The sequence below is a fragment of the Trematomus bernacchii genome, unplaced genomic scaffold (assembly GCF_902827165.1).
Source record: "Trematomus bernacchii unplaced genomic scaffold, fTreBer1.1, whole genome shotgun sequence".
In the NCBI taxonomy this organism is placed as follows: domain Eukaryota; kingdom Metazoa; phylum Chordata; class Actinopteri; order Perciformes; family Nototheniidae; genus Trematomus; species Trematomus bernacchii.
The window spans coordinates 19,775,174-19,801,187 of record NW_022987973.1 but is presented as its reverse complement, the minus strand read 5'-3'; the positions used below and the strand labels follow the sequence as shown (position 1 = coordinate 19,801,187).

At 41.0% G+C, this 26,014-nt stretch overlaps 1 protein-coding gene across 1 annotated transcript in view; it reads left to right on the top strand.

Moving 5' to 3' along the window:
- Positions 1 to 26,014, top strand: part of LOC117471831 (protein kinase C-binding protein NELL1-like) — a 297,298-nt gene that overhangs the window by 29,679 nt on the left and 241,605 nt on the right. The window contains exon 3 of the mRNA XM_034117067.1: positions 17,943 to 18,093. Coding sequence (XP_033972958.1) covers positions 17,943 to 18,093 — 151 coding nt within the window. The remainder of the gene's footprint in view (positions 1 to 17,942; positions 18,094 to 26,014) is intronic.

The window sequence follows — 26,014 nt, the reverse complement described above, 5'->3', positions numbered from 1 at the left end:
CACAACATATTCGAGGTGGTTTTAAATAACATATCCGTATTTATTTATTTCTCCAAGTTATGTTTTTGTGTGCACTGAGGAGTCGCAAACAGGCGTTTGTTTAATCATTTTAAGATTGGCTTTAATCAATGTTTGAAAATGAATTCTTCATATGATAAATGAGAGGTAACATTTTATTTATTTCCACATATTTCTCTCCATACTTCCTTCTGCCAACGGTGTCGCAGTTTCTCGTCTCTCCCGTTGTTGTGCTTAGTGCGTACGCATGGGTTAGAGTTTGCGTGGAGGACCGCACATTTTCCCGTCAAGTTAGTATTTTATAAATCGCAAACATTGCGTAGAAACTGGCGTACGCCATTTTTTGAGCGTATATCCCTTTATAAATGAGGCCCCAGAACACAAGTTGTATTATCGCATTGTATCGTAATTAAATTACTTTTTTAAGCGTTATTTGTTAGCTACTTTATTATTTATTAGTCTCTAGTCCTGATACCTATGGTACTGCAGAAAAACCAGTACCATCTCAATTACACATTTTTAGAAATTACTTGGTACAAAAGCATTACTTTAGTTTTCGCAGCATCCTTTGATTAATCCATAATGAAGCATGTTGTAAACAACATTGAATATTAATGTTTCTTTTCAATTTGTTTTGGGTTTTGACTTTACGGTTGTCATATTGATCTGGGTGATCAATAAAGGAACATTTTGCTCATACAGTACAAGGAGATATCAATTTAAAGTGGACCTATAATGCTATATTGGAAATATATATTGTAGGGCCATACCTATACAAAACATGTCTGTGAAGTTTTTTGCTTAAAATACCAAACAGATCACCCATTGTACAGTAGCCATGCCTCATACTGCTCATACTCCTCTTTTGCAGCCCTGTTCCAAACATGCTGATTCTGAGAGAAAACGTATCTTTCGATCCCGTTTGAATTGTGCCATGAATTACACATATGATGTTTGTCAGTCTTAAAATATCATTTCCATGTCAAAAAAGTCAGTAAAACTGTTGAAATATAAGACTATGAAAAATACGCAACTAGAAAGACTACAAATCCCAGAGTTGCGTAAGTGATGTCGTAATTGTTTTCCTCCACTAAATATAAGAGATAGCTAAGATAAGATAACTTTAACAAGATGCCTGTGTGCTTTGTATCAGGTTATAATCATACCAGCAATGGGTCTTACTCGTTCTTTCGCTTCCCGTCTGATGAAAGGACCAGGAGTGGCTGGCTGGATCAAGTTAGCTACCTAGCTAGTAGGAAGCACGTTAGTTAGCATTACAGCCGGCTTAGCCTTGTCATTTTTATTAGCCTTAACATGAAGTAACATTAAGTTAACCAAAGTGTTAAACAGTAGAGTAGTAGTCATATTTCGTGAACCCTTTGAAGAGTACTGTCACACCGTTGTGATCATTCTATAATACACCTTTAAGCCCGGATGCCCCCGAGGTAGACATGCTAACGCTACATTAGCATCGGCGATCTTTTATTACTTCATGCTATCTGCACAAATGGTTAACATTGAACATTAAAAAGATCAGGCAGTTCAGGGAGAATCGAAGGAAGGCAGGCAGGCAGCTTTGCATGACATTCTTCTGGACGTGTTTCATTGTGGTGATAGTGAGGGTAGTCAATCCCTTGTTTGGCAAGACAGTAGTGACGGCCATCTTGGTGACGTGTGTTGTTGTGCGAGACCAGAAATGTAGTTCATTGAGCGGTTTCACACAAAAAAAGTCTTACTTCACAGTTTTACGGCAAAATTATCTTTTAAATTGACAAACATCATATGTGTAATTCGTGGCACAATTCAAACGGGATCGAAAGATAACGTTTCTCTCGCCATTGACTTCAATACATCATTTTTCCGAAATAAGGTCCCATGGAGGTCCACCGGAAAGGGAGGGACTTCGCCTCTCAATTATCACGGACTTTATGACAAGTTCCGCCCGCTGTGAAGCTTTTCTCCATGACGTTGTTTCCATAGCAACAACAACTTCCTGTCAACAGCGTAAACTCGCCTTCAAAATAAAAGCATGTCCATCCAAAATAGGAAGCCATGCCACTTACACTTAAAACATATAAACAACTGCAACTAAAGTAACAAACACAATGCAATATCTTTTTCAATTTCAAAGAAGACAAATTGGGTTATTTACAGGTGTTGTTTTGTGTGGTAGAGGGTCGCTGTCATTGATGCGTTTTGCACCCCAGGCCGTTGTTTTGATATTCCGCTGAAGTATACGTTGTGACATAATAACTCTTTTTTTATTATTTTTTCGAGGGAAGGTGGGGGTCAGAGGGCCTAGGTATAAAAGTCACGGCTCGCCACTGTCCAGCAGACACCCTGCTGAATACACAGACACACAGCTGCGACTGTATACAGAGACGATAGGTTGGGACGTGTCACGTGTGCCGGAGAATATAGGTTGGGACTTGTCACGTGTGCCGGAGACGATAGGTTGGGACGTGTCACGTCGGCCGGATGTCGCCAATGACGTTATAGGAGCGAAAATTCTGTATCTGCTTGTTAGAACCTCCCTTTTCTTTTCTTTTTTTTGAGATGTGGGTACGGAGGAAAAGGGAGAGGGTTTTGTTTTCTGACACTTTGTGAGTTCCGTGACACACCGGGGACACATATATACAAGACATCAAAAAGTGCATTTTGCATAGTAGGTCCCCTTTAACAATACTACTTTGGTCAGCTAACAAAAAGTTATATATTTATGTTTTTAATCAAGCGACACAGGGTAGCCTTTACATTTATTCAAAAACATCGAACTACATTCTGTAATTGCAGCCTTTCAACAACAAATCCTTCCTTCTTTATGTTTTTTGTTCTCATATTGTTTTTCTTTTTACTTCTGTGAAATGATTGAAACATTGCCAAGGAGCAATGACATCCAAAACAGTCCTGATAAAGTACATAGAAGGGTTATGAGCTCATAATCTTGGCTGTTTGTCATACCGCAGCCCTTAAGCATTGTGTGCACACACTGTAACAGGTAAAAAATGGTTGTTGCAGGTGTTTGGTGTGGAGCCACTGGGCTGTGTTTTCTGGGAAAGATCCAAGGCATCCTTGGGTGACCTTTGGCTGTATTATCTCTCCCTGTATGTCCTGTCATGATAGTATCTCCCAGCTCTGCTCTGCATGCTGCCCACACTGCTCCCCTTGTTTGCTCCACCAATCGTTTTTCCCTCCTCTCCTTCTTTTAAAAGGAGTAAGAAATGCAGCAGGGCTCATGCAGGGTTAACTCTGTGGCTGTGACTGTCAGCTTGTGGCTGTGAGAGAATGATTAAAGGAGCCCGTCAGAAACATGACTGCGTGATGATGAGGTTATTTGCCCGGTTGTTGCTTTATTCGTCATTTAACGATATGGTTGTTTAAAGCTCTGGGATGATTTATCACAAATATAAGGAGAACAGTGCTAACGGACGCCGTTATCCTTATCCAGACATCATATTTTTTGTAAGTATGCAAAGCATGGCTAATTTAGATAAATAGCTGTGTAAGCACTGCTGATGACAGTGTGGAGCCTGCTGGCTGGTGCCGTCCTATTCTCCTATCCTGTTTGTCAGGCGCAGCGATACGCGGAGAGTGAGGACGTAATTAAGCTTGGCTGAGTTGTGACGGGGGGGACTCTCTCTGTTTATGATCTCTGCAGGGGCCCCAGCTGTACAGTGACTTGGTCCCTCAGAATGAGCCACAATCCCAGCAGTGGGCCTACCGGAGGCCTGACTGATACTGATACGACACCTCAAAGCACTCAGCGCTCTACTAATTTAGCCCACATCTCAATTCCACCTATTTCCCCTGTGAGGGTCTGTGTTCTGTATATATGTGTGTGTGTGTGTGTGTGTGTGTGTGTGTACAGTGTGAGCGCTTTGAAGCGCAGACAGCCTGCTGCGGTGTTAAAAACTTGCCCACAGCAGAGGAGGGCTGTGCTTAGCTGTGGGGGTGGAGCAGAGTATGGATAGGATCTCATCCTAGAGAGTTGTTAACAAAACACACACACACACACACGCACACCTACACGCACACACACACACACACACACACACACACACACACACACACACACACACACACACGCACACACGCACACACGCACACACACACACACACACTCACACACACTCGCACACACTCACACACACACTCAAATCCTTACACAGTATGGAAATAGATTAGTGCCCACAGGGACTGTAGCTGTGCAGCATACATTTCAATTTATCTCAGAAATCTATCAGAATTCGACATACTTTGTTTTTTAATACATGAATATAGAAGTGTATCTGTAAGGCACTGATACTGATACGGCACCTCAAAGCACTCAGCGCTCTACTAATTTAGCCCACATCTCAATTCCACCTATTTCCCCTGTGAGGGTCTGTGTTCTGTATATATGTGTGTGTGTGTGTGTGTGTACAGTGTGAGCGCTTTGAAGCGCAGACAGCCTGCTGCGGTGTTAAAAACTTGCCCACAGCAGAGGAGGGCTGTGCATAGCTGTCGGGGTGGAGCAGAGTATGGATAGGATCTCATCCTAGAGAGTTGTTAACAAAACACACACACACACGCACACCTACAAGCACACACACACACACACACACACACACACACACACACACACACACACACACACACACACACACACACACACACACACACACACACACACACACACACACACACACACACACACACACACACACACACACACACACACTCACACTCAAATCCTTACACAGTATGGAAATAGATTAGTGCCCACAGGGACTGTAGCTATCAGAATTCGACATACTTTGTTTTTTAATACATGAATATAGAAGTGTATCTGTAAGGCACCAGTTGTAATTTATTGGAATTATTATTGAGTTTCACTTGTTGCCATATTTTAGTCAGAAAAATGACACCACAAGACCAGCTAATATTATACACTGTGGTTACATTTTCACAACTGTTCTTACTCTACATTTATAGTTTAGATGTGACATGAGAGACATGCACACTGACCTACTTTACTCTAGGCTATCTCAGATATAACAACTGTGTTTCCATGGTTACAAGCAACAACAAGTAGAAAAATAAATATCAAAGAATGGCTTTCTGACATGCTGTGTAGATGTACACAGTTTACTGCAAATCATTATAGCAGAACCTGTGGCTTTGATTGTTCAAAACTGTCTTCTTGTGTATGTCATGTCCTAATAATGTACCGAGGTAAATGTATTTCCGCCCCTCCTCCTTTCTATAATAAGAAAATGATTTATGATATGTCCAAGGATAATTTTTTTCAGAAGAAAATGTTTCCTTTGTAGTGACGCTTTAGTAGTAGTAGTTTTGTTGTATGAGAACACTATTCTTGTAGACCAGGCAAACAACATTGTCGGACTCGTACCTTAAACTATAAATTGCCAATTTTTCTCTGTAAATACATAGGTCAAACAAAACAAAACCCAATATGTAAGAACGGCAGCTTCTGAGATGCAGATATCCCCTCGGATGCCAGCCTAGCTGTTTCCCTAAACATCATTTCAAATCCATCAATCTTCTTAAAGCATGATGGTAAAGAAAGCCAGTGAATGCATTTTCCTAAATGTTGACATTTTCCCTCAAATGCAAAAGTCATATTTCAAATGACACACACATATGCACAAATAACTCCATACAGTTGAACACTGGGTTCACAGCCTTACTGTGCATGTGTTAGAATAGAAATACACCATGCAAATGTTCATGCCCCTGAAGGAAATCAAAGAGGAAGTTAATTTCTCCAACCTATATCCGATCTTCCTCTGGCTGCGTTGTGCATCAGGGCTCTGCATTATAGCTGTTAGTGACATCCGACGCCTCTCCCACAGATGGATGAGCTTTATTTCTCAGAGTTTTATCCTTATTTACTGTAATCAAAGTGTGATGGCCTGAGATAGAGTGTCGTCAGCTCAAGAGGTGGGCGTGCTCTCTGAGGATATCAGCGTCCGGTCGCATCACATATGTGTCATTACTTCACACCAATAACCGAAAATATGGAACTTACAGGGTTTTTTAGTGTTTACAGCCAGCTTATGTACTTGCAAAAGGAAGAAAAAGTTGTACTGTATCATCAATGTTTTATCAATTCACAGCAGCTGAGGAGTTCTTCAAATGCAAGCCAAGTCATCTTAGCAGAGGCTTGCTGCTGAGAGCTCGGCGGCCTGACATGCACTCCCAGTCTCCTTTCACGTGCATCAAACTCTCTTCCTCCTTTGTTTTTCTGTACGCACACTGTTCACTTTCTGTGGTTTTTGCCAGTTTCTTATTCCATATTCTTTTCCACTTGCCTTGGAAGTTCTTTGTTCTGTTATTTCTTTGTAAACTTCTGTTAGCATCTCTGCTGCTGCAGTTCTTAGTTTGTCTCCTATGCATTTTGCTTTTGATAGAAGATATGCTCTCCGCTTTTGCTCTACTCACTGTGAAGTGTCATCAGTAGTTGCTGTTGACATTTTTTGTTCTAAACATTACCTTGAATCTTAGAAAGTTTTGTGGACGTTTGTTTTCCGTCTATAGTCATGCCTCAGTCCTTTTTGTTTTTAGTTGCAGCCCAGCCCATGCTCTGCAGTCCAGTCTCTGCTCTTTACTCCTCACTGCAGACCGCCTTCAGCAGCTGAAAGCAGGCTAGCTCCTCAGGGACAGTCTGCTGTGTTCTGGACGGATGACTGGCTGGCTAGCTTCATGTGTGGATGTTCAGATGACTGCAGGGGTGGAAGTGCAATTATGATGCCTGCCCTCTTGCTGGATCAGAAATAAAAAATTTAAAAAAAGACGATGAAGGCTCATAATATGCTGGGCAATTGGCATATACATTGTTTGTTTAATATTCTTTTTGAGTTGCCTAGTAACCATGCATGAATGCAATTACTGCCGCACATGATTTGTGAGAATATAAGTGGGACATTTCTTCCCAGGGCGTGGCGTTTTTTTCCCATTTAGAAATAATTTGGAAGCTTACGGAGACAATTCAAAAGATTAATACAAGAAAAAGAGGGGAAGTATTCTCCTATGCCATATTTTTTATCATTAATGTCATGGTTTCATGGCACCGGCTTTTGCCCCAATTTCCCAAAGGAATAACTGGATTATACAATGACTGAGTCCTGAAGCAGTAGAGAATGAATGTTCAACTTTCATATAAATCAGACAAAACGCTGACCACATGGATATTGAAGCAGGAAGAGGGGTCTTTTGGCAAAACTGCCACCAGTAACAGCAGTGCTAAATACTATCTTTAGGGAGTGTTTGCTGATACGCAAGGTGAATATATCATTGAATGTATTATATCGAAATGTTATATATATGTGCATGTACAGTATCTTGCAGAAATAGCTTTCTTTTCAAACGAACATCATTTAGCATTCGCTTATCAGAGACACAGTTAGCCAGCATCATACATTTACCTATGGATATTACGGTTATAAACTCTCAATACTACAAAAAAAATCACTTATTTCCTCCAAAATAAATGAAAATCTATGTTGCAGGCTCTCATGGGGTGTTCCAGTGTCCTGCACTGTATGCACTATTGCATTGTGGGAAAATGGAGCTGAAAGGTCCCGGGAAGCTTGTGACTGAAAGCTTGCCAGTTAGAGTCCAGCTGGTTATTTGAGTTATGTGCTTGTCATATGAAATTTAGAATAAGTAATTGTGTATGAGGATATCTTGATATATGATTTCATTATGTGTTGGCATAAAATGGTTATAAATAATCATATTGTATATTTGTTATAATTATTGCGACTTAGAACATCTAAATTGGATGATTAAACTTCCCCTTTAATTTCCTGCATGGTTCGTTGCAACTCTGGTTACATTTGAGTGAAGGTTCAACACAAACTTGGACTATACAATCGTCTTACTGTTGGTGTCTGTAGATGTGAAGGCAGCTGAAGATGAAAAAACGGCCCACCTGCTTGGAAGGTGGGTGTGTTTATGGATCTGTCCGCAGCATTTTCTCAGTCAAAGGAATGACAGAGCTGGAGGAGTTCTGACGCCTAAGAGAACAACGTTTTTGTCCATCATTGAAGGTTTAGCTAATTGACTGCAACCGATGCAGGAAAACTTTGATGTATATTTCCGCCTTTGTACCTTTTTATGTTGTTCCATTCTATAACGAAGAAGCCTCTGAGCAGGTGCCATGAGTGATATAAAATGAGTTGCCGCTGGGGGGGACATGAGTCCAACAGAGACTGGTTGTACCTTATAGTGCTCAGAGACACTCTTTGATCTGGAGCCTGAATATAGATGGAGTGTGTTTGTTCTAATTTACAGTCAATGCATGTACTGGTTCCTTTGTCCAAATTAAGGTTTTCTGTCTGAACGTGTACTGATCCACAGGTTATTTCATTCCAAATGTTTATAACAATTTCTCAAAAAAGTTTAAAAGCCTAGGTTGTATATTGTTCAGTTGTGTATATTATACCAAATGTTTCAAACTATTTTTAAACCTAGAAAAATTGGTTAATCTTAATCAAGGTAAACATTTGTTTAATTTAGTCGCCTGTGATGCATCGAATCCGCTTTTCAGTGTTTTGTTTGTCTGCCATAAAAGTAATTCATTTACTTTTTATCCAGTTTTAAGGCACAATTCTACATGATGCTTTAAAATCTTGTTCATTTATAACTATATCCTCAACAGAATGAAGGATTTTAGTCAACAACGACTGGATCAGAACTTACTAACAGCTAACAAGCTGAGCAAATGTTAAAGGCAGATAACAGCGTTGGAGAAACACACACTTTTTATGTGTACGTGCCTTAGTTCGTGTTTATAGCTGTTTAGCTGCTCTGGAAATAATCTGACTTTCAACAGGAAACTGCTTTATTAAACCAACATAAAAAAGGGACAAAGTGTTAGTACTACTACTACTTTTATTATGTTCATGTGCAACTTTCTTACTGTAAGAAATCATGTCTTTCTCCTGAGGATGGCTGCCAATGAAACTCCATTGCCATCATTGCACCGCATCAAGCCATGAAAGATGCATGTAGCATACTGTACGTCTTCATAAGCAGCAGTCAAGATATGCAGATCTTTTCAAAATGACTTAACCCCAATGAACACCCAGCTATAAAAGCAGAACATAGACATTTAGGGTTTAGTTATGCTCCTAATCGATCCATCATCATTACTGTTCTGTCTGGGTTTGTAAATATTGGTTTCCATTGGATAATTATTCTATAGGTGTATCGCAACAACTTGGTTAATAATAATATTTGTTATGTGGGTTGATTTTTATATTTTTAAGTATACTGTATTCAGCATAGGCACTAATAAGGAAAAATGCCTGGAAATGTACTTCAATATAATTATTTCCATATCTCAAGTGCAGTCAAAAGCAAGGCCAGGTTGTTTGAAGATAAGTGAAAATGAATTATTTTTAATGAAATAAAGGGAGGCAATAGATCTACAGCAGTGCTTCTCAAAGTGTGGTCCGCGGACCACTGGTGGTCCGTGAGCGCCCCCTAGTGGTCCGTGAGTATATTGGTGACATTTCACATTTGAAATACATTTATTTATTTAAGTTTTCCGCACTCTCGCAGGGATATCTCCGCAATGGAGCAAGCTTAAAGGGGACCTATCATGCAAAATGCACTTTTGTACGTCTTTTATACATGTATATATACATATATGTGTCCCCGGTGTTCCAGGGAACTCCCCAAGTGTCAGAAAACACAACCCTCTCTCTTTTCCTCCATACCCAAATCTCTAAAAAAGGGGCTGCAACGGATCTGATAAAAACTGATCCAGATTTGAACACTGTCCTGACGTCAGGATGGTGGCGCTACGGCTATTGGGCCAACTCTCCACCTATCAGGGGAATGTGGGGTTGGGCCACGGCCGGCAATTGCCGCTCGAAAGCGCTGGAGACGATGTAGTACATATGCCAGGCCTGTAAGTGGCGCTGTAGTCTGCCACAAAAGCAGCGAAGATGACTTCCGCGCATGGTTACCATGGTTACCATTCTGTTTATTCTCCGCTGTGGCTTTTTTTCTCCCTCCCCGAGGCAAGCGTTTGCTCCTGCTGCTTTAATTCAATGCAATCCCTCCCCGTCGAGGCAAGCACTGTAATTCTCTCCGGTTAGTCCACCAGCAGATGACAAACACCCACCTCTCCGCCTCTTCCAAGGAACGAGGGGACCGTGCGGCAGAGTTTCAGTTTCAGTTTCTTTCGCCGGTCAAGATGTCCGTTAAAGTTTAAATCTTCCGGACAATATTAGAAAAGTGCCGGTCAAAGGTCTTCTTTGTTATTTATTGAGCTTTAAGGCGAGACACCCCAGGTGAATAGGGTAATGTTTTTAACTTAAAGATATCAGCTAAACATTTCTCCAGTTAATTTCTTACAATAAGGCAATTGTTTTTTGTATTACAAGTTTTCTGAAATAGCATGTTTAAATATGCAAATGAACCATTAACTCATGAAATATGCGCATATTTTAACACATTTCAGGAACCGAAATCTGAACTTTGGATAAAGCCAGGATCAAAATTATTGTTTCATTTTGTAGTCATATTAGTATCTAAGGCTTTTACAGAAGGGATTTTGGATATCTCTTTGTATCACTCCATAAATCAGAAAATACTGTCAACAGCCCTAAAATATCAATTTTCACCATGTTTTTAGGTATAAAATGTTATATAATTCAGGCTATGAATTATATATGACCAAACCCTTCTGTAAAAGCCTTCATAATATTGATAGGAATATAACTGGAAGGTTTGGTGTATGTAACTGCTACTGAACTGGACATTTCGAACTCAGAGTAGGAGAACAAACTCATTTTGAGAAAACGACCTTTAAAGATTGCAGTGTGACGCTAGCTAAACCCTCCTGTTATCTGGATGATTGCTTGCGCATCGACGCACTCCGTGAAGGTATTTCATGTTCGGGGTCATTTGTTTTTTGTATAACCTTGCTTTGTGCAAGTGACAATTGTTGTCGTCTTCTCTGTGAACGTTTTTTTCTCCGTTATTTTGCCATTTTCAGATTTAAATTTCTAGCGGAAAGCTAACCAGGAAGTGCTTTAGCACACCACGTGACGCATCTGAACGAATCACGTTGTCAGAAATTGACACCAGCCAATGAGATTTCGTTTCTTGGTTTAAGACCCCTTTGCACTTTCACGATTGGTTGCTGATACAAAGGAAATGACCATATTTGGATCCGATGAGATTGTGCAGGAGAAACGGAGCTTTCCAACGATACCTCTGAAGACATGGTGCAAACAGCGGTCGCGGTACTTTATGTTACGTTAGAATGCTAACTTTTGGTGAATGTAGGAGAAATCTACAGACGCAAATAGACAAACTATAGTAAAATAAACACTTAAATGTGTATTTTGTACGTTTTCCTTCCAAAAGCCTGAAAGAAAACATGTTATGGAATCAAAATAGCACAAAATCTCAAAATTGACCAGTGCAGGAAAAACTATGTTTTTGCCTGCCGTGTCTCGCCTTAAAACAAATGAATAACGACTCTATATAATAATAATAAAACACGGAGGACGGAGATCTATTTTTCTCCCCCTCCTCTTCTCGGCTCCCCTCTCCTGCAGGGGGGCGTGGTCAGCTGCAGCTCACAGAATCAGCCCCCTGCAAAAACAGGGCTGGAGAACAGCAAATAGAGCGAAATGAGGCATGGCTAAAATGCATGATCTGTTTGGTATTTTGAAAACAGAAACATATAAATATACCTTATATAGGTATGGCCCTACAATATATTTAAGCAATAGCTCACGACAGGCCGTGGTATATGCTCATTATATCACAGCTAAGGGGCGTGGTTCGGCCCGACGCGAAGCGGAGGGTCGACAACCCCCTTAGCTGTGATATAATGAGCATATACCACGGCCTGAAGTGAGCTATTGCTTTTATAAAACGGTTACCAAGTGTGGCAATATAAAAGAAAAATACACACTCTAATTTAAGTAGTTGTTATTATTAAATAATGATGTTCAAAATAAAATAGTCCCCCCGTTGCCTTCTGCACAAAACATAGTGCGAGGTGGTTGCTATGCAACAACACTAACAACAGCTAGCGAACAAATTAGACAGAGAGCGTTGATCGGTTATTTGGCTATTTATTTACATTAATGTGTATGTTGCCGTTTATTGTGCACCCACTGAAAAACTGTGCAGCATCCGTAGACTGGCTTACAAGGTTACTTGTACTAGGCTGCGGTTGTACTCGGCTGTTGCTGGGCGTGGAGAGAATATTGCTCCATTTTCTCCGGTCTGCGAGATTCGGCTTCCAGTAGCTCTGGAGAGAGCTTTCGCACCTGTGGCCACTAACGGTCATAATTTCTCTGCTTTCAAGACCCGCATCAGAAAGCTTCTGAATGGTGGTACTGCGGAGGCAGTGGTTGGTGTATTTCTGCTGTGTTCCTGCTTGCTTGCACATTCTAGGCAACATTGTCGAAAGGTGATTTACGCCCATTGGCTCTCGAGTGAACCTGTAACAAAGCAAATGTGATTTTTAGTAGCTATCCTAATCTAGCCTAATCTATTAAAATAATATGCACTACACATCATTTACCAAATATTGTCGACATCGCAGTTCACTTGTCTTCTTGGGTGTAGATAAAAGGCAGGTGCGTCCGGGGGTAGGAGGGAGATGTATTTTTCCAACGAAGAAACGGGGCAGAGAGGATCACCAGGCAGTTCACACATAAATCCCCTTGTGCTCTCTTTATTTCTCGCCTGCGGGTCGTTGTGGTTTTTTGTGTGCTCATTGAACGTCAGCGTTACATACTTAAGCCCGTTTTCGTCTGTTTTGGTGGTGAAAGACGAGGGTTTGAGCTGCCGATTACCCTCATTTCCCCTGCGTCCAAAGTGCAGTTGAACGTCAAACCACACCTTGTTTACTAGCCCCTCCGGAGTTTTGGGATCAAGTACTTGCTTGATAGCTTTAAAGTCATGTTCTGTTATGGAAGAGTGATGGACTGAAGTGTCGAGTCCCTTCTTTCTCAACATTTTCACAACGCAGATGAACACATTGTTGCAAGTTGTGAACTCTGTGTCTTTGAGGATGGACCAGGACAGACTGAGTGGTGGGTCATTTATGTGCCGGTTGAGTCCAGCACGTAGACCGATATAGCTGCTCAGGCCGTATAGTTCGCCTTTACCGTTTCTGACAGTTGCATAAAAATCTCTCAAGATGTTATTGAGCTGCTGTTTTGTCGACGTCTGAAAGTCTATGACCACAGAATTATCCTGACACCAGTCTTCAAAGCACTTAACTGCCCATTTTGTTTGCTTCACGGTGTTCTGTTCGTTTCGGTTTTTTTCTAGTTGGTCTACCTGCTCATCACGTAGCTCTGCATGTCTTCGTTTAGCAGGGGGCTTTTTTTCTGGAGATAGGCACTCCTCCTCAAGCCACTCCTCCATAGTAAGACCACCCCGGAGGTCGAAGTTAATCTTAAATGTGTCCATGTTATGCTTTGTAAGTTTGTTTCGTAACGGAAGAAATGTAAATATATTTATAAACGGACAAGTCAAATCAAGCAATCTGATTGGTCGATAGCGTTTTTGCGGACCTTTTTGATTACAGATTTGAAAACATTGTTGCTTGCTTTAAAAGTAGCACAATTAATTATGTCAAACCTTAGAAAGTATCTAGATATCCCTGCCCTAATGCCAAAGGAACTGCACACTGAATATGTTTTGCCGTTTGATGTCTATGTCTGGACCGCTGCGTAAAAAGGAGGGTTTCTGCCCCGTTACTTCTCCGCTGCTTTCTTGTTCCAGTTTGAAAAGCAAACTGCAGGCAGTTTGCTTTTCGGGCCAACTGTATACTGTTTATCTCAGACGCGGAGGGATACTGAGTTGTTGTGAAAAGTAACTTACAATTCTACCCGTGGTATACGCTCAGTATACCACAGCTAAGAACCAATCAGATTGCTTGATTTGGCTTGTCCGTTTTATAAAATTGAAATATAGCATGACAGGTCCACTTTAAGTTTCACTTTTGATTGCAGCTTCATCACACATGTTGCCACTTGTTTGTACCATTTTCAGGCGATTTGTAATCTGTTCTAGAAAAACGATGTGTTTTTGGATATTTGTGGAGTTAGGTGGTCCGCGAGTGTTTTTTATTGGTTAAGTGATCCTTGGTATGAAAAAGTTTGAGAAACACTGATCTACAGTAGGTGAACTGGGCAGGCCAAGTCTCCTCTGATTGGTCAGCTGGCTGGCTCTCTTATGATTGGTCAACCGCAAAGAGATGTCCCGCCCTTTAGCCCAACAGTTTGGAGCGCTAGACATAAATGTGCCAGTGTTACTACATAGTGAAGCCGATATATATTCTGGGAGTAAACAAAGCAGTCCAATGGAGATGTTTCAGACAGGGGGGGAGTGTGTGTAAGAAAGGGGTGCCCAACCTTTTTTGAACCAAGAGCTACTTTTAAAGTTGCCAGTCTGCCGAGATCTACCAGTCCAAATAGAGAGGTTGGGGGGGGGACTGGGGTGCTAGCGAACTGTCAACTGGGGGGGAGCCTCGCTGCGGGGAAACGGCGGACCTCTGTCGGTGCAACTTCAATGATGCCTTTTAAAAACATAAACAATTAAGGGCGGTGACGGTCGTCAGCGAATCGAGCCGGCCCTTGGCGACCGGCTGTTCTGTGATTCTCCAGATTCTACAGATGGCCAGTCCGTGGAGGGTGGAAAATACATTACGGAAGTAAAAAAATACGTGCAACGGGACGGTGTTCCCACGGGAAACAAAACTTAAAATATTAAATGAAACAATCTCATCTCTTAAAATTCACAACTTATTATGAATTAGACATTCACAAACTTATAATTATGTATGTTTAACTCTGTTACATATGCACGCAACGAACAGAAGAGCGTAGGACAGAATTAGTTGGGAATTCCGTCTCGTAGCGTTTGTGCACCGTTTTGAAATGCCGCTCTAAATTACCCTTCTTCGGTAAAGCCACGCTCGCATTGCAGATGAGACAGATGGACTTTGAATTGGAATAAACAAAACAATAATCATCCTCCCACTCGGAGTGAAAATGATATATTTTGGGCTTTTTTGCTTCTGCCATAATTGCGGTCTTGTGTGTGTGCGGACTGTCACTCCTGTTGACTCGGACAACGTCAGCTAACTAGTGCCCACTGCCCATCAGCCACGCCCCGACACATGGGGTCACGCCAATCACAAAGCTTTGATGCGTTCAAGTGCATTATTCTGGCACAGGAAGATTATGTTATAGGACATTAACGATAAAACACAATATTGTTGTTCTATTTTTAGAAACATCTCGCGATCGACTGGTTGGGCACCCCTGGTGTAAGAGAAACTCCATCTGAAGGGAACTTTGGGATTTTAGCCTTTGCAGAGCATTTACATGCACAAAAAGCTAGGCCAAAACATTACAGTAAAGGGAAAACCCCAAAAAGCACAATAGGGCCTCTTTAAAAAGGGATTAACCAATTGTATTGGCTCATACAATAGACATTGATGGGTTCTAAGAACACCTCTTAATACATCTACAGAGACTATTATAAACTACATTCATTTGCATTATCTCCATTATATAGAGTTGTTAATCTCAGCTGTGAAATAATTATTTTCTCTTCCTCTAGACTGACACAGCTGATGGAACAGTATAATAATATGCTCAGGCTGCAATTTATCATCTGTATGCTTGAGTCAATATGGGACTTGAAAGAAATACTTTTTGAATCAATTAGGAAGCAATTTGTTGACTTTCAAGTGCACCACACAGCTCCTTTTTCTCAAAATGTAAAATGGAGATGAAAACAAAAACAGACTGTTAATCTGACGGCATCCTCACAAAACAGGTTCAGTATCTCAGATTGAAAGGGGTGATCTCTGGTCATGAAACAGGAGATGGGGGGAAGTGGCACTCCCATCAACAGGGCTGTGGAGTGAGAAGGCAGGCCGCTCTCACCCCAGGGAGTTTTAAAAGCCCTGCTCTGAGACAGCCACGGCTCCTCTCCACTGGACTGTCTGTCATGTACAGCTGGGAGAGTGGAAGCATCTTCTCGTTTAGAATCAGTTCTCAGTGTTTGTGGCTTAGTCACATGGTTACTGTCGCTACACATTCCTCTGGTTTCCTCACCTACAAACCCAGTCACATGCACACAAAAGGAAGTGAGAACTTTATTCATTAACAAAGACAGTGGGGTGTTTTCTGTTTGCGCTTAACAATTGATATATATATATTTTTTTTTTATTTGCAATATGTACCAGTTTTTTTTCCATATCATTTAAATTCATTTAAGTTGTGGACTTGGACGAATGAGACTTGATGTATAAATCATTGCTAGCAACTCTCTGTTAAGCTAACAGTCTTGCGTTTTCCATCTAAGTTTAGTTTGTTAGCATGCTAGCAACAAACACAAAACCTGTTTTGGAGGTATTGAGTCATAAACTACAAAGTGTACATTCACCTGATGGTGGCAGAAGATGAGAAGTAAATGAAACAAGTAACTAGAATTCATCCTGAGTGTCCACGCAATTGTACGCCTATTTCACTGCATTTACATGCAATGTTTTCTGATCTTTTGTGAGTAGGTTGCCAGTTGTTGGTGTCTCATTTTACACAGTAAGACGTTTTAAAACTCCGGCATCATCAGTGAATGGTTTACGAGTCTGCACGTTTCTTCTCATAGCATATTGACATAAATGAAAACCACTGTCTCTGGATAGAAGAAAATCAATATTAAGACTCATCTAGCACTCGATGAAATACAATACATAGGACATTTAAAGAAAAAACAAACAAATCCCCCATTCTTCCTAGCAAATGCTGCATTCTATAGATTTCTTGGCACTTAGATTGTCTTGGCACAGATGTGCTGCTAACCTCTTTGAATCAACTGCTTGAATTCCAACACTCATATACATAATCTATCATCCCTCTTTTTCAACTGGCTGTTTGCTAATCAAACTAGTGACCCCTCCATGCAATTATTATTGCTGACTTACAGACATCACTGGAATTCTAATTTACAAGCAGATGGGGAAATTCTATTTATGTTAATGCAGGGTCGCATAGACTTAAACTGTTATGGTGTGATTTGTCTCATTTATTGTTGCTTTGAAAGTCGAGAGTTGTCAAACTCACTGTTGGATTGTCCATGACTCCTACTGGAGATGAAAACATAGCAATACTGACAAACTTCAGTCAATAACATATAAGGACACTGAAATCTTGCTAGAAATAATTCCTTAAGTACGAAAAAAAAAAGAGAATCTGAAGGCAGACAATGACGTTATGGCACAAACTATTGGTTGTAAAAATCCATGCTCAACTTCTACCTACCATATTTAAAAATTACAATAAGGCCTTATTAGCAACATCTACAGTAGGCTAAACTGTTGTTTTTTTCCCAACCTCTCCCATTATCTGACTGTGTATGTTGTAGAAAATTGGCCTTTTTACAGAACCTGGCAATTTTGAGTACAAAGTGACCATAAACAATGTATTTATTAAAGGCTAAAATTGTCTTTAACTGGTAGTAACATTTAAAAAGAAACTTCAAAACATTGGGCCAGAGCTCTTCCCAGAAGAAGCTGGATTTAACTAGTACAACATCTCTAGAGGGAACAGAGTTATCTTAAGTATAAGAAAGCACACACGTCTATGAAAATGTTTACTGACTAAGTATCAATTAACATGCATCCGTTTGGTGGAACTTGTTGGCATCAACAGAGGATTTTTCTGTTCAAACATACTGCCAGGGAGAACTGTAGATGAGATATATTTTCAAAGCGTAAAGTTATTCACCATGTGTGATTAGATAGCTTAATCTGATGCCCCAACTTTTGGCAAGTGCAAAAGACGGAGGCACACAGCACATCGCCTGTGAAAAGACTTTACACAAGCTCACGATTAACTTCCATTTCTACTTTATTCCTTCAGATGTTGGGAGAGCAGTTCACGCCCCTGCACACATCACAGAGAAAGTGGTGCAGCTGTTCAAGAGGAAAAGTGAGTTTACCTTCTTGGCCTCCATCCAGCAGAAGTCCTCCACGTCAGGAGTCATTTTCTCCATCCACGAGTCGGAACACAGGTAATCCGTCCGTAATCCTCTTCATTTTGGCCTTCAGCTCCTTTTCTGCACAACTGTACGAGCGCTCTCATTTCAAATTAAATTCTCATTTCAATCATAGCTGTTTGCAGATGGCTGTTGATGAGATGTAGGAAAGTAAAGATCACTGTTAGATTACTCCATGCCTGTGTAAGTCAGCGTGTTATGGCAGGGCAAGTCTACGTGTGGAATAATGGAGCGTTTCCTGCTGTAAGCTCGGGGCAGAGAGATAACCTTGTATTTTGGCTGTAAGATGTGTGTGAAGTACTCGGCAATACCAAGCATGTTGATAATGCTGAACTTTATCGTAGAATGCTGCATAAACAGACATGCAGCTTCTCAATATGGCTGTTACACTGATAACTATAATATATGGCTTTGCAACTGAGCTGTGATGAGCTACCAGTTTACAGAAATAGGTAAACATATATTTTCTTCAGGACATTGGTAATCTTGTCATGGCTGTTTGGAGGAGTCATATTGAATTTGTTACAATGGCTGTAAGTGTGCCGCAGAATGTCATGGCCGCAGGACATCAGTGAATGACAGCAGCGCCATCACCAACAGCCCCCTGAAACTATACAACTGTGAATTGTTTTTAAAGGGCAGGCGACATTGATTTTCCTCCACTCTTCTGAATGTAAAATCCTTCAGTTCTGTATAACATGCAGGCAAAGCGAACATACAGTACATATATATATATATTTCTTATAGTCAAGACAAAAGCATAATCAAACACTTTGAGAGAGTGAAGCAGAGGCCTTTCGACTGACGGAGACAGAAGTGTAGGAAACTATAGTCCTCTCAAATGTAGCAAAACAACCAGTTACTCTGCACTGATGAAACATGCCTTTTTATCCCGCCGACCAAAGCTGTTTTTTGTTAAAGAACTTCAAATAAGTAGCTACAACACTGAAGCTTTTAGCTTTTGAACTAAATTAGCAGAGGTCAGATGAATGACAACATTTGTACGTATAGCAAGCAATTAGGAAGAAGAAGACCTTTATTTATCTCTTTCTTACATACAGTAGAAGTAGAAGATGAACCTTTCTTTTATCCCGGGGAAATTCAGGTGTTCACTCAGCTGTAACACACAGTACAATACACACAAATGCACAGGACAGGAGCTTTACACAGTAGGTCTGAATACATATTCAAACACATGCATTTTTCTGTTAGGAGAAATGTTTGAGCGAGCAGGCTGCCAGTTTGTCCGGCGCCGGGGAGCAGTTAGGGGTTCTGTGCCTTGCTCAAGGGCACCTCAGCAGTGCCGAGGAGGTGAACTGGCACCTCTCCAGTTAGCACTCCACACTCCGTATTATTTTGGTCTGATCGGCACTAGAACCGAGGACCCTTCGGTTCCCAAGCCAATATCAATAAATGACAACATATTTGCTATCACCATATTATATTTTGTACATAAACTATCCAAGAGTATACCGTATAACAGTTCAGGTTTCCCTGCAGGTAAAACATAAAATGCTGCCGACATCTCTAAACATTTGTTATAATATAGTAACATATTAATGACAATGACTGTTCTTCATTATGAGTTCTCAATACTTCAAAGTCGATTTTGCAGACAATACATGCTTTTTCTATAGTCAAGTTTTGAAGCTTACTTTTATTGTATTTGTTGTATTGATACTTTTATGTAAGTAAAGCATCTCAACTGGTATGTACATGCCTGTGCACAAACACTTTATGATCCACACTTGAAGAGAAATGTGTTGGCCCCTGCTGTGCTTTTGAGGTGACCCTGAGAGTTTATTTTTAAGTACCCTTTCCGTCTCTCTGTTAGTGTACATGCCCCTTTCTTTCTTATGTAACCTGCTGGCATATTTGCCACACAGCAGGGTGGCTAAACAACAGCGAGGCGTAATGGATCTGGATAACTGTGTGCTGTACGGTCCTTTTCTTTCAGGCGCAATGACATGCACCATCCAGCATGTAGCTCGGAGGAGTGCTCCGACTAAGCAAATGTTGCATTACAGGCACTCGGCCATACTCAGACAGAGCAGTATTATGAGCAATAAGTCCTCCAACTCTAACAAAAAAAACACATGCTATCTCATAAATTAAAAAAATAAGCAATATGAGGTCAATCTGATCCAATTCACAAGTTTCAATACAAATACAATCATAAGACATAATGGAGACGTGTGAAATGGGAAACCCTGATAAGCTATAGGAGGCTAGAGAATAAGGGTCCAGACATTAAATATAAAGTATTTACACTACATATATCAATACTGATTTTTATTTTACATAGTTCATGTATTATACAGAAACATTACAAGCACAAACAAACCTAACATTAACCAAAAATCCTCAAAATCATATTGATCTAACCCTTATTGCTAAATGGTCTATCATATTTATTTGATCAGTTTAGACATACAAATACATATATTAAACACAGACACATTATATAGGGAAATAATATAAATGCATTTCAGAGTAGAGTAAATGTGTCAATACCTGAGGACCTCTGCCAGGCGATGTTTGTCAGTGCCTTCCAAAAGGCGTTTTTTTTCTGATCTGCCATCAATGTGTGTAAGGTTAAAGGTAGGGTAGGTAATTTTGGAGAAACCAGCTCGAGATCGCTCTAATTTGAAAATACACAACCGGAGAAGATCTGCCACTTCCTTACAGAGCCCCTCCTCCAACACACACGAACGCGCACATGACCAATGAGGGCACGAGATAAGTTTGTGCACGAGATGGAAGGCTGACAGGCAGGTAGGCCATCCAGTTATTTTAGCCGGGCCGGCTAAAATGATTGGTCGTGCTTTTTACAGTACTACGGCTTCCACAGATGACATTTTTTTATGGATTTTTTGTCAAAGCATTTAAGATATTCATTGCTATCGGGATGTTAAGAGCATTCCATGGAATATAACAAAAAGTGTATCTCGAGCCGGTTTCTCAAACTTACCTACCCTACCTTTAAGTAACATAATATTAGGTAAGTACTATTTCAGAGAAAAATTGTGTTCATGCTTTGGTATAGGCAAAAATAAAGTTTACAATTGTCTTCCAGTGCAGGTTTCTTGATCAATTTATCCACCATACCCTTCTGCTTAAGAGCATTTGCTGTGACATAACAATGTCTGTTCACATTGAGATCAGTAGATAATCCAAAATATTGGAATACTGTTTCTGGAAAGAAACATGAGTTCGAAAACATTTACATTTCAAAATCTCAACACAACATAAACACAACAAAAACTATCTGGATGGACAGACACCATAGGGGTAAGAAGAAAATGCTTTAGTTCATGTTATGTTGGTTAACTGAAGACATTTATCAATGAAACATAGACTGAATATTCAGACATTTATTTCCTACTTATAACAGAATAGACCTCTATTCAGTTACTTGTTTTCTAAAGCCATCCTTTTCCTTCACATATTCTATATTGTTGACTAAGGATATATTGTGAGGCAAATGTAGCCTAGAAGCCAAGAAGCAGCAGGCTGAGGACATTTTGAGTCAAGCTGTTGGTGCCACACTGTGAGGGTAATTACATTTGTCGGGATGGACAGAGCCTTGCCTGGCTCGGTGGAGACCTGTGCTCCATTGTGACCGAGGATTTGTTCTGAACCTCTGAATCCTCTCTGAAGGCCCTATTAGAGCCCTCCACCGCTGCCCATTCTTTCCCATTATAGCACAGGCCTCCCATTCACCCAGCTAACAGAAAGCTAGCTCCACCGTTCGGCCAAATCCAATCATACATTCCTTCTGTGTCTCTTTTTACTTCTTCATCTTTCTCTCAGCACAATCAAACCGTCCTCTCTTCCCTCCCACCTCCTCTGCCAGCTCTGCTTCTTCAATATGATAATATCCTCCTCTCCTCCCTCCTCTCGTCCTCCGCACTCCTCATCCTCAAAGTGAAAACGTCTTTTGAATGCAGGCATTTCTGGGTACCCGCTGCAAAAGCAGAAGAAACCTCATTTTTTTTCTTCTTCTTGTGCCCGGCACTGGGGAATGGAAAGGAAGGCTGCTCCACTAGGCTGAATAGAACAAAAGAAGCCTGCTTCTGCATAGCCAGCAGTTTTCTTGAGCCAAGTAACACTCTTATTGTCAGCAAGTGGCAGTAGCTCTGTGATGAACTAACTCAAAGCCCAGCGTTCCAATGCACCTGAGTACTTAGACAACTCAGATGCTCAGCCAGCTCTTCCAGCTGCTCTGTTCATCGGCGTGCCCTTTTGTCACTCGACATACCTGTCTATAAGCACTTACAGGTTCTTCTCTTTCAAGGAAACATGCTGACCTGAAGTCAACATGAGGTGTAAATTGAAACACACTGAGGGATGGAGGAAAGGGACTTGTTAAATCAGACTTTGTGTGGAAAGTTTGTGAATACTGGCGAGTAAGCAGGGAGAAGTTTGAAGCAGTCAATATCTGCCACGCTGCAATATTTGCACATGAGCACAGGAACAACACGTATTTAAAATGAAAACTCGACAGAATGCCATAAGAGTTTGTACTTTCATAATTCTTAACATAATCACGTCTATTTGTAACATCATTTAGTGGTTAAAATGTAATAAAATGGCCTGTTCTTTGTTGTGTCTGGCTGCATATTGAATCACTGATCTGTCTGTTTATTTTTTACTTCATTTTCTTCTGCCGAATTTTTCAAAATGTGTTTTGCCATGGATAGGATTTGTGTGAATCTTAGAGACAGGAAACCTTCTGGCTTCTATCCTGAACTCCTGATCTCCCCCATGGAGTATGGCTGCACCTCTCACCTCAGACATATTCCAGTTTCCACTCTGAACTCCCTGGATATTCTTTGGTAGTATTTTCTTCAAGAAAAAACAACTACTAAATCTGACTTACAATGATTCTCTATATTTCTCAGAATCTTCTTTAGAATTTCTGTGTACTATCATATCATTGCAGACCATTGATAACATTACGGTTAACAGGACTTAACGTACACTTAGTTTTTCCACCAATAACAGGTGGCAAACCCACAGTGACAACTTTATCAAGTTGCTTTGACTAACATAACAGCAACATCATTGCCTATGTTCACATCCAGGAGACACACAGTAATCTAGGATATCAGTCGGAGTTGTGTTTTTGTCCATTTGATGAATGTGAGTCCAGTTGTAATAGGTGACTCCACCTACTCTTGATTACAATATCTAACTCTTAAACTGCAAGATGTTCCAACTTTTAACTGGCTACTTACCATTACATTATTTTTTTGTAATGAAAGTCGACATTGTGCAGTGTTATAGACTTATTGTTCATTAGCGATTTAAGCACAGTATAGTATTAAAGTAGTGGCAGTGCCTCCAGTGTTGGGGGTTACTCCAGTCAAACAGTATCTCCAGCTCAGTCAAGCCTGCTGGGTTTAGTCAGATTTATTACATGAGACTATGAGAGAGTAGGTGGGCCCCAGCCAACATAAGTGAACCATTAACTGGTTGTATTTTAGACCTTTTCAACGATAACTGATCATTGTTTTTTGGTGAAATAAGTATATATTTCCTGTGATTTATCAACTACTTTTTGGGTACAATGGACCTCTAAAATACAGTATTCATGAATTCCCAAGCAACAAATGGTAGATTTAGCTTGACAGGCCAACCTGGATCATTCAGATGATGCAATTTGCCGATAGAAAATAAAAGCCCTGGGGCACATCTAAATTCTCTTAGTTCAGTCAGACAACTCACGTGTTTCTTAATATGTTTATTATAAGCAGCATATAGTTTGAGTTTGGCGTACAACTCGGGCCTTTCTCTTGGCCGGAAGGAAAAAGGCTCCTCGTGGTTGAGGACACTGCTCGCTTCTGCTCGCTAGCAACAACAGAGCAACCTTAGACTCATCCTGACACCCGGCCAGTCGTTCCGGGAGCTGCGGCTCATTCCAGCGGCGTCTGAGCCATGCTCTGAGCTAGCCTATGTTTCGGATATGAGGCAGGCTTCTTCCCCCGTGGATGATGATTTGCTTCCAGAGTCGGAGATAGCGAGACACATGTGCAAAGAACAGCACCAGCAGGTAACCTGAAAATATCATGGAGGACTGTGTAGAGCAGCAGCGATGTGAATAAGCAGGAACATGAACATAGCAATAGCAAGTGAACACAGCAGTGGCAGCATAGCGAGGAGAGGCAGGAAGACCTGGCAGCTTAAATAGAGCGGCATGTTTAGGAGAATGTGTTTGGTTGGTTGTAAGAGGGAGGAGGTGCGTCACGTGTTAATGTATCATTGGTGCTCGAGTTGACTGCCTGAACTAGCTCGCAGGCTTCGCCCCATATGCTCAAGATAGTTGACATAAGCATTTGGTTTGACAGTTGCTGCTTCCATTTATCTGAGGCTTCCTTCAAAAAAAATAAACACATGAATCGGAATAGAAGCTCTAGCTCAGCTAAAATAACCTATATAGAACCCTGATGAACATCAAGCCAAAAATAAAGAAAAATAAATTAGAAAACCATCTTGCGATAGGACTACACCACAACAGAATATCAAACCAGGGACTTAAAGTTAATAGCAGCTAATCCCACTACTTTTGCGCCCTTCCTCGGACCCCATCTTTAACATCCTGTACACTTCAAACAACTTCTGTGGTAGTTCCTGAAATCATAGGTGTCTCCAGGAGCACATTTTTCAATAATAACCCACACAGACGCACAAGGTGAAAACAATACCAGCCACATGCCGCTGCAGCACTCACACAGCACGACAAAGGATTTGTTCTGCTCGCTAGCAACAACAGAGCAACCTTAGACTCATCCTGCCCACAGCTCCTGGAAACCTCTGCTGTGTTTGCTTTCAGTTTGAATGACAGGATCCCCCTGACAATCCTGAGACTACCAGACCTCCCTCACTTGTCCAGCAGTCAGACCCCTGAGACCTTCACCAGCCTCTCAGCTGCCCTCGTCATCAAAAATAAAAAAACAGCAGAAAAAAGCTTTATGGCATATCAGATCTCCTAAACAACATTGGGATGTTTAATACCACAATTCTTCCGTTTTATACTTCAAATTATGGACAAATATCTTAAAATCAAAATTGACTGAAGATTCAGTCATTTGTCGGAACCCTTAAAAAAAAAGAAATCGTTCACATCCTCTCCAACCGAATTGCCGCAGATGCATTTACTTTCCATATTTCCAGTGTGGTTTTTCTTAAGTAACGGATCTGAATACGTATGCTACCCCTTGTCTCTTACGGGGCAAGCTCCCATGGTCATTAAAGAACAATTGCCTTGGCCCATGTTGATCATTGATTCACAATCCCATAGTATCTCAACTCAATAAATAGCTCAACTCTTCAGGAATACCAGGGTTAAAAATGCCCGGAGATGTATTCCTGAGCCGTACCTTTGATTTTGTGAAGAAGCACCCATGTGGATTTATTTTATTTACTCCTCTGCACCCTGTAATTCCACCCTCTCTGGCGTATCCATCAACTGTTTAAACCTGGGGGCATCACTGCCCTGATTCACCTCATCACCAGGAACCTGAGGCAGTCTGTGTTCACAACAAATCATTTGCTCCTGCTCAAGACTTCCAGTTGATCTATAAATTAAAGTTACACCTATTTTCCACCACCATCCGATGAGATAATCTGCCAAATCCAGAAACTCCCATCACGGATCTGAAGCGCAATACCTCACAACCAATCCTGGCCCCATTTTCCAGGTCAGTAACTAAAGGCATTGGTGGGTTTTCCCATCGCGGTATCTGTCCTTCCCCTCCTCCCCCTCCCGTTCCACGGACAAGCTCCAGAGTGGTGACCTCCCCATTGAGCAGATAATTGTCTGTCAGCTGTCCTCCGTGGAATAGCTGCTCGACACCTTGGCTGAAGAAAAAGGACAGGATGATTTACAGCCAACCCAGCACTCTTGGTCAGCCCTTTCTTTCAGAGACTTTTC